Here is an 8563-nt window from a genome sequence, read left to right as displayed (position 1 = left end):
TCCCTGGTACATAGCCAAAATTTCAGAGTCAACTACAGATTTTCAAAGGCTATGAAATAGGTAACCTCAAGCCACCGACTCCAACAGATAAAAGGAACCAGGTAATATCTGTGTTCCAGGGAGAAAGAATAGAAAACTGGCTGAGTTCTATCACTGACAAAACTTAGTGCGAAGGAGGGATCTGGAAGGCGGGAGGGTGAAGGGATCCCCGGCTTGGAGGGTGGGGAGGGGCTGTGCTTCGGCCTCCCCCTCCTACTCCCCTCCCCAACAAAGGAGCCCTTTGTGATGTGAAGGCCCAGCTCTGTGATGCAGGCCTGGGCCCCAGTCCCTAGTCTCCACGAGGATGCCCAGAGCTCAGTTGCTAGAAAGCAATGCGCCTATTCACATGGAGAATCTTCCCTTTCCTCTAAAATTACTTAGTGCCTCATCACTAAACACCCCCAGCTCCACACCATGGGTGTTGGATATCTTCCTCACCTTGGTGTTTGCCCTGGGGTTCTTCTTCCTATTACTCCCCTACTTCTCTTACCTCCGTTGTGACAAGCCACCCTCACCATCGCCTAGGAAGAGAAAGGTAAGGAGCTCTCAGTCCAGACCCACAGAGCTTGATTCTCTTCTTTCTTTTTATTATTAGTTCCACCTTTCCAAATCCAGTGGAGACTTCTGCAATGGGAAGTCTCAGGAGAGACCAGAACAGCATGCTTCCAGGGAGAGGCAGGGCAGCCAGGGGTTGGTAGGGGCAGATCGTGTACTGCGATTTCCATCCCAAGCTCTCAGTCCATCTGTGGGGGAGCGCAGGAGGCATGAAGGCAAAATCAAACCCGTGGGCTCAGCGGCCAGGACCGGTCATGAGACGGGGGAGGTCTCTGGTCATGAGATGGGAGGTCTCTGTCCGAGGCCAGGCCCTGAGCCCTGGCTCATCAGTCCCTTCCTGGGGCAGGTGGCTCGGGACCCAGCCTCTTCTGTGTGGGGTGATATGGGGCCTGTGCTGGGCCCCCGAGGGCCTCCCACCAGGGCCTGGCATCTCCTCTGGTCTCCTGGCAAGCAGAATGCTACCTGACAGCTCAGTGGTGCCTGCGGGCCTGAGCCTGGGTGTTCCTGGAGCAGAGGAACAGGGACTGATGGCGTCCATGGTGGACCTCATATTGAAAATCCCTGTGTGTGTGCGTGTGTTTGTGTGTTATTTTTATTTATTTTATTTTTTGTGCAGGCTGCAGTGAAATGGAGCGATACCGGCTCAGTGCCACCTTTGCTTCCAGAGTTCAAGCTATTCTCATGTCTTAGCGTCCTGAGTAGCTAGGGATTACAGGCGCCCGCCACTACGCCTGGCTAATTTTTGTATTTTTAGTAGAGATGGGGTTTCACCATGGCCAGGCTGGTCTCAAACTCTTGACCTCAGGTGATCCACCTGCCTTGGCCTCCCAAAGTGCTTGGATTATAGGCGTGAGCCACCGCACCCCCGACCCCCTCTTCCTGTTTTTCTAAGAAAAGCAGTTTATCATCCATTTAAACATGAGTGGGAGGAAGCACACAGAGCTCCCTGAGCAAGACAGACAGAGCCATGCGGTTCATGAGTGCAGCGTGCTGCGGCTGGGCTGGGGGCAGAGAGGGAGAGCCGGTCCTAGCTCCTCGCCATTTCTTGTCTCCCAGCGTCATCTTGTCTCCCAGCGTCATCTTGTCTCCCAGTGTCCAGTAGGGCGGAGGGGGAGGCCCAGAGGCAGGATGAAAAACCACAGTCTGAGAGGTAAGGCTCTGCCAGGGCACACTAGAGTTAATTTGATCTCATCTGTCCGGGAGGGAACTGACTCTGAAGAAGTCAGTTGAAGAAACCTGAGGTAGGGGCTCCTAGGAAGGAAATCAGAACCCTGGGTCCTTCTCAGATTCCGTGCCGGAATGAAGCCATGGTGGGCCAGGGACTGAGCGTTACCCAGCAGGGGGCAGTGTGTGTGTCCTGGGGAGACCAATGCCTGCCTGGATGCGGAGGGGGGTGAGGGGCCTCCCGCTCCCTGGGAACAGCTGTTCAACTCTGCTAAGGCTGATTCCTCTTTGAGACCACCCCAGTCCTTTCTCCCCACAGGGCAGTTGTGAGGACCGTGGGGGTGGAGGGTCTGTGTGTGGAAGCCCTTTGTGAATGACAAAGCCCTGTCCTCTATGCCTTGCTATTACCGTCGGGGCCATGTGGCTTTGGACACAGATGGGTGGGTTCCAGGGTCTAATTCCCCATGGCCTTCCCTAAAGAAACATACACTCAGCCTCCTGTGAGATCCCAAGCCCCTCCCTCACTGCCCTAACCCGGTCTCCTGATTTCCAGCTTGTAGAGAGTGCCCGAGAGGCCTGGAGGAGACTTGGGACCTGCTTTCACAACTGCAGAGGTGAGGCACTTCCCCTTTCCTGCATCCTTTCTACCAGGGCTGGGACATGACCCCAGGGCCACAGGCAGCCTGGAGCTGACCTGGGATGGGGAGACCAGGGGGACAGAGGATGGGAGTAAAGCCCTGGGGTGAGGGGTAGCAGAATTGGGTGGTCAGGGTGTGGCGTGGTGGAGGGGCTGTGGCCCAAGCGCCCACTCTGCCCTCCGAACCCATCTGCTCCTGGCTGCAGCTTGTGCCTCCTGTCTCCTGCAGCCTCCTGGGGCCACACCTTGCAAAAGGTGACTTTGGTCAGCTCTCTGGTCCAGACCCCCCAGGTGAGGTGGGCAAAAGAACACCTGATGGAGCCTCCCGGTCCTCTCATGAGCCTATGGAAGACGCTGCTCCCATTGTCTCCCCGTTAGCTTCCCCGGATCCTCGAACCAAGCATCCTCAGGATCTGGCCTCCACCCCACCACCAGGCCCAATGACCACCTCAGTCTCCTCCCTAAGTGCCTCCCAGCCACCAGAACCTTCTCTTCTCCTAGAACGCCCCTCACCCGAGCCACCTGTACTTTTCCCTCACCCACCACACACCCCTGATCCTCTGGCCTGCTCTCCACCTCCTCCGAAAGGCTTCACTGCTCCTCCCCTGCGGGACTCCACTCTGTTAACACCATCTCACTGTGACTCAGTGGCACTTCCACTGGACACCGTCCCTCAAAGCTTGTCTCCACGTGAGGATTTGGCGGCTTCTGTCCCAGCCGTCTCAGGCCTTGGCGGCTCAAACAGTCAAGTTTCTGCCTTCTCCGGGTCGCAGGAGACTACCAGAACCTGGTGCGACTTCAACTCGTCAGTCCAGCAAGATCATCTTTCCCGCCAAAGGGACACTACAATGTCCCCACTGCTTTTCCAGGCCCAGCCCCTGTCCCATCTGGGGTCTGAGTCCCAACCCTTTATTTCATCCACACCCCAATTCCGGCCCACACCTATGGCTCAGGCCGAGGCTCAGGCCCATCTTCAATCCTCTTTCCCAGTCCTATCTCCTGCTTTTCCATCCCCGATGAAGAACACTGGAGTAGCTTGCCCTGCGTCGCAGAATAAAGTGCAAGCTCTCTCCCTACCTGGAACTCAGCACCCTGAAAGGCCTTTGTTGAGGAAACAACTAGAAGGTGGGTTGGCTTTACCCTCTAGGGTCCAAAAATCTCAGGACGTCTTTAGTGTCCCCACTCCTAACCTTCCCCAGGAAAGACTGACATCCATTCTGCCTGAGAACTTTCCAGTCAGTCCTGAACTCTGGAGACAACTGGAGCAACACATGGGGCAACGTGGAAGGATCCAAGAGTCTCTGGATCTGATGCAGCTTCAGGATGAATTGCCGGGGACAAGTCAGGCCAAGGGCAAACCCAGGCCCTGGCAGTCCTCCACGTCCACAGGTGAAAGCAGCAAGGAGGCAGAGACGGTGAAGTTCCAGCTAGAGAGGGACCCATGCCCACATCTGGGGCAAATTCTGGGTGCGACCCCACAAAATCTATCCAGGGGCATGGAAAGCTTCCCAGGGAAGGTTCTGGGGGCGACCTCTGAGGAGTCGGAAAGGAACCTGAGGAAGCCCTTGAGGAGTGACTCAGGAAGTGATTTATTAAGACGCACAGAGAGGAATCATATAGAAAACATCCTGAAAGCCCACCTGGGCAGAAAGTTGGGCCAGACCAACGAGGGCTTGATCCCCGTGAGTGTGCGTCGATCCTGGCTTGCTGTCAACCAGGCTTTTCCCGTATCCAACACCCACGTGAAAACCAGCAATCTAGCAGCCCCGAAAAGTAGGAAAGCCTGTGTGAACACAGCCCAGGTGCTTTCCTTCCTTGAGCCGTGTACTCAGCAGGTGCTGGGAGCCCATATTGTGAGGTTTTGGGCCAAACACAGGTGGGGTCTACCCCTCAGGGTCCTCAAGCCCATTCAGTGCTTTCAACTGGAAAAGGTTTCATCCTTGTCCCTTATACAGCTTGCTGGTCCCTCCTCAGACACCTGCGAATCTGGGGCTGGCTCAAAAGTTGAGGTGGCCACGTTCCTTGGAGAGCCACCAATGGCAAGTCTGAGAAAGCAGGTGCTGACCAAACCATCTGTTCACATGCCAGAGAGGCTTCAGGCCTCCTCACCTGCATGTAAGCAGTTCCAGAGGGCCCCGCGAGGGATCCCATCTTGGAATGATCATGGGTCCTTGAAGGCTCCTACAGCTGGACAGGAGGGCAGGTGGCCATCTAAGCCCCTCACATACAGCCTCACAGGCAGCACCCAGCAGAGCAGGAGCTTAGGAGCCCAATCTTCAAGGGCTGGAGAGACCAGGGAGGCAGTGCCACAACCCACAGTCCCCTTGGGAACCTATATGAGAGCAAACCTCCAAGCCACAAGTGAGGATGTGCATGGTTTCAAGGCTCCAGGCGCCAGCAAAAGCTCTCTACTCCCTAGAATGTCTGTCTCTCAAGACCCAAGAAAGCTGTGTCTCATGGAGGAGGCTGTTAGTGAATTTGAGCCTGGAATGGCCACGAAGTCAGAGACCCAGCCTCAAGTTTCTGCCTCTGTTGTGCTCCTTCCAGATGGGCAAGCATCTGTTGTGCCCCATGCTTCAGAGAATTTGGCTTCTCAAGTGCCCCAGCGCCATCTCCAGAGCATGCCTACTGGGAACATGCAGGCTTCCCAGGAGCTATGTGACCTCATGTCAGCCAGAAGGAGTAACGTGGGGCACAAGGAGCCCAGGAACCCAAACTGTCAAGGCTCATGCAAGAGCCAAAGCCCAATGTTTCCCCCTACTCACAAGAGGGAGAACTCTAGGAAGCCCAGTTTAGAAAAACATGAAGAAATGTATCAAGGATTGAGGACTCCTCAACTTACCCCAGGCAGGAAAACAGAAGACACCCGTCAGAATGAAGGCGTCCAGCTACTGCCATCAAAGAAACAGCCTCCTTCAATAAGCCACTTTGGAGAAAACATCAAGCAATTTTTTCAGAGGATTTTTTCAAAGAAAGAAGGGAAGCCAGCACCAGTCACTGCTGAGAGCCAAAAAACAGCAAAAAACAGATCATGCGTGTACGGCAGCAGTGCTGAAGCTGAGAGGCTCACGACAGCAGTTGGACAGATACTGGAGGAAAAAATGTCACTTTGCCATGCGCGCCATGCCTCGAAGGTAAATCAGCAAAGACAGCAGTTTCAAGCCCCAGTCTGTGGGTTTCCCTGCAACCACAGACACCCGTTCTACTCAGAACACAGCAGAATGCTGAGCTATGCAGCCAGGAGTCAACAAGCCACTCTCAAGAACCAGAGTCGTCCCAACAGAGACAGACAAATCAGAGATCAGCAGCCCTTGAAAAGTGTCCGGTGCAACAATGAGCAATGGGGCCTGCGACATCCCCAACTCTTGCTCCCCAAGAAAGCTGTATCCCAGGCAGTCCCCCTCAGCACCGGCCGAAGACACCCGGTGCCTCCAGCCACCACCACCACTGCGCAAGGCACTGTCTTTTTCAGGAAGGTATCTAATTTGGTCAGTCACAAATTCCTTTTTAGCCTTCCCTAGAGAAAAACAAGTCCCCCCAAAAAAATTTACTCTACGTAGAGAAAAAGTATTTTCTCTCATGTTAGTACACGCAGAACATTTAATATTCCACAATATATATGGTTTTTTATTCATAAGAGGGTGATGGCTGTTATTTGTGCTGTGCTTGGTGTGGGCTTGGTTTCTAGAAGCGACAGGACATGGAGGGAGGCTGACAGCGGTGCTGTAAGCCCACCTTCATCCTGAGTTCCTTCACTGAACCTTATGTTTCCGTAATACCATCTTTACACAAACAACAGAAAATTCTAAAAACAAGATGAGAAAAACCTATGAAGATCCCACTCTGAAATAAGGTTCAACCCATCTTTCCACTACTTACTGTCCACCTCAAACTTTATGCAACTATAGGGAGAAGGTTTGCAGAGATGTCACAGGGCTGAACATCTCCATGCATGCTCCAGGAAGTGCCACAGCCGAATAACTTCATGTGTCACAAAATAGTGGAAGTTTGGGTGGGAGAGTGCTGGACCCTGAGTTCAGAAGTGGGAGAAGTCTTGACCCTGGGTATCCTGGTGAAGAATAGATAATGTCTGCCCTGGGAAGCCCCTTCTCTCCCTGACAAAGGCTGGTATGGAGATGGGCCCTCTTTGCTCAGCCAACGTGCGAAGCACAGAGTCCCCATCCCACTGCCTCTCCCTTTCTCGCACTCTGGAGTGGTGGTGGGGATAGACCTTCCAGCTCTGTGCATGTGTAGGTGGGGGGCGGGGGGCTGGGGGGACGGCCTTCATGGAGGCTGCTGAGGGCGGCGAACTCCCCTGCCCCAGATGAGTGAATGACCCTGCTAGGAAGTCAGAGCCTGCAAGGGCTGTGGGGGTATCAGGTGGAGTGGGCTCCAGGTACACCCTCAGTGCACTGGGCAGGTCTCAGGCCAGGCTCTCTGGACCCCACCTGGGTGATGTGGTCACTCCCTGGAGGACTGCTGTCAGGCCCCGGCCACCCACCCTGGGCAGCACCGTCCCATCGCAGGACTGGACTTTCTGAGTCCTGAGACAGGACGGTGCTGCCCAGGCCTGACAGACTGGGAGGAACTGTTAAGTCCTCCATCCCTAGACCAGCCTCCCACACAGCATGGACAGTCTCTTACCTTCACCCTCAGGAATGATCCTTCTCACTCTAAGGCAACCAAGACAGAGCTGAGGACGTGTGCCAGGCTGGGAGTCAGTCCCCTCCCTAAATGGGCCTGAGGGAAGCACCATCCCTGCCCCAATCCGCCGCAAGTTTCTGCCCAGGAGACACATAGGGAAGGGAGGACGGGGCCTCCCTGCTGGCTGACACTGGAAACGTGGGACCGGAAGAAGAGGGAGGGCAGGGCTGGCAGGGGATGCTCCAGGCCCATGAAGAGCTCGGGCTGCCCCTCCTGGGCTGGAGGCTGTGCCCTCTGCAGGATCTGAGAAAGTCCAGTCCTGAGATGGGACAGCACTGCCCAGGGTGGGTGGGTGGCTGGGGCCCGACGGAAGTCCCCCAGGGAGTGACCGCATCACTCGGCCAGGGTGCAGGGAGCCTGGGCTGAGACCTGCCCAGTGCACTGAGGGTGCAACTGGAGCCCACCCCACCTGACGCCCCCACAGCACTGACAGGATCTGACCTCCCAGCATGTACCTGCCTCTCCCTGCACCCCAGCTGCCCACCCTGCCTGTTCCCTGGCTTCCTCCATCCCGTGCAGCCCATGGACTGTGACCATCTCACCGGCCACTCTGGTCCTTCCTTTGCCTTTGCCCTGTCAAAATCTCTGAGCAAGATCTCCCAGGTCCATCCAAACACCTGCTTTGTCCACTTTTGACTGGGCTTTTGGGCACCACTGGCCCATCCGAGCTGTCCATAGGGCCTCTGATAACGTGCATTACACCTGGCATCTCCCGGCATCTCCCAGCAGTGCTCAGCAGCCCCCGCACCAGGTCCCTGCTGACCAGATCCCGCACATCAGGTCCTCCCTGACCACACCCTCACTGATTAGAACCCCATGACCATGCCCCACTAACCAGGCCCTGCTGCCAGGCCCACAGTGACCAGGACCCTACTGACTGACCAGGACCTTACACACCAGGGCCTCACTGACCAGGTCCTTACTGACAAGGCCTCATTGATCAGGTTCCACCGATCATGACCCCATTGCCTGGCCCCACAGATGAGGTCCTGCTGACTAAGCCTCCAGGGAACAGGCTGCCACTGACCAGGCCCCTATTAAGCAGGCCCAAGGTGACCAGATACTTCTGACTATGACCCTAGTGAGTAGGCCCCACTGAATGGGCACCCACTGCTCAGATCCCTGCTGACCAGGTCACCCACAGACCAGTGCTACAAAAGCCACCACTGACCACGCTCTCTCTGAACAGGCCCCCACTGATTAGGTTCCACTGACCAGGCTGCCCTGATCAGGGCCCCACTGACAAGGGCCTCACTGATGAGGACATGGCCACCAGGCCCTGCTGACTAGGTCCCATGTGACCAGGCCTCCACTGAATAGCACCCATTGACCTGGTCACCAGTGACCCAGCTCATGCTGACAAGGCCACCACTAAGCCCCAGCTGACCCGGTCTCCACTGACAAAGTCCTGCAGCCTAGTTTTACACTGACCAGACACCAAACAAGCGGCTGCTACTAGGTCCC

At 55.7% G+C, this 8563-nt stretch overlaps 1 protein-coding gene across 1 annotated transcript; it reads left to right on the top strand.

Moving 5' to 3' along the window:
- The first annotated feature begins 356 nt into the window (after positions 1 to 356).
- LOC101150259 (putative spermatogenesis-associated protein 31C2) lies at positions 357 to 6032 on the top strand. Its single transcript, XM_031006402.3, has 4 exons — positions 357 to 574; positions 1651 to 1744; positions 2312 to 2372; positions 2625 to 6032. The coding sequence occupies exons 1-4, from the start codon at positions 386 to 388 to the stop codon at positions 5914 to 5916; spliced, it is 3636 nt and encodes a 1211-aa protein (XP_030862262.2). The 5' UTR covers positions 357 to 385; the 3' UTR covers positions 5917 to 6032.
- Positions 6033 to 8563: the final 2531 nt, after the last annotated feature.

This window comes from Gorilla gorilla, chromosome 13 (genome assembly GCF_029281585.2).
Source record: "Gorilla gorilla gorilla isolate KB3781 chromosome 13, NHGRI_mGorGor1-v2.1_pri, whole genome shotgun sequence".
Classification (NCBI taxonomy): Eukaryota; Metazoa; Chordata; class Mammalia; order Primates; family Hominidae; genus Gorilla; species Gorilla gorilla.
Note: the sequence above shows the minus strand (reverse complement) of the source record. Positions and strands in the feature narration are given on the sequence as shown.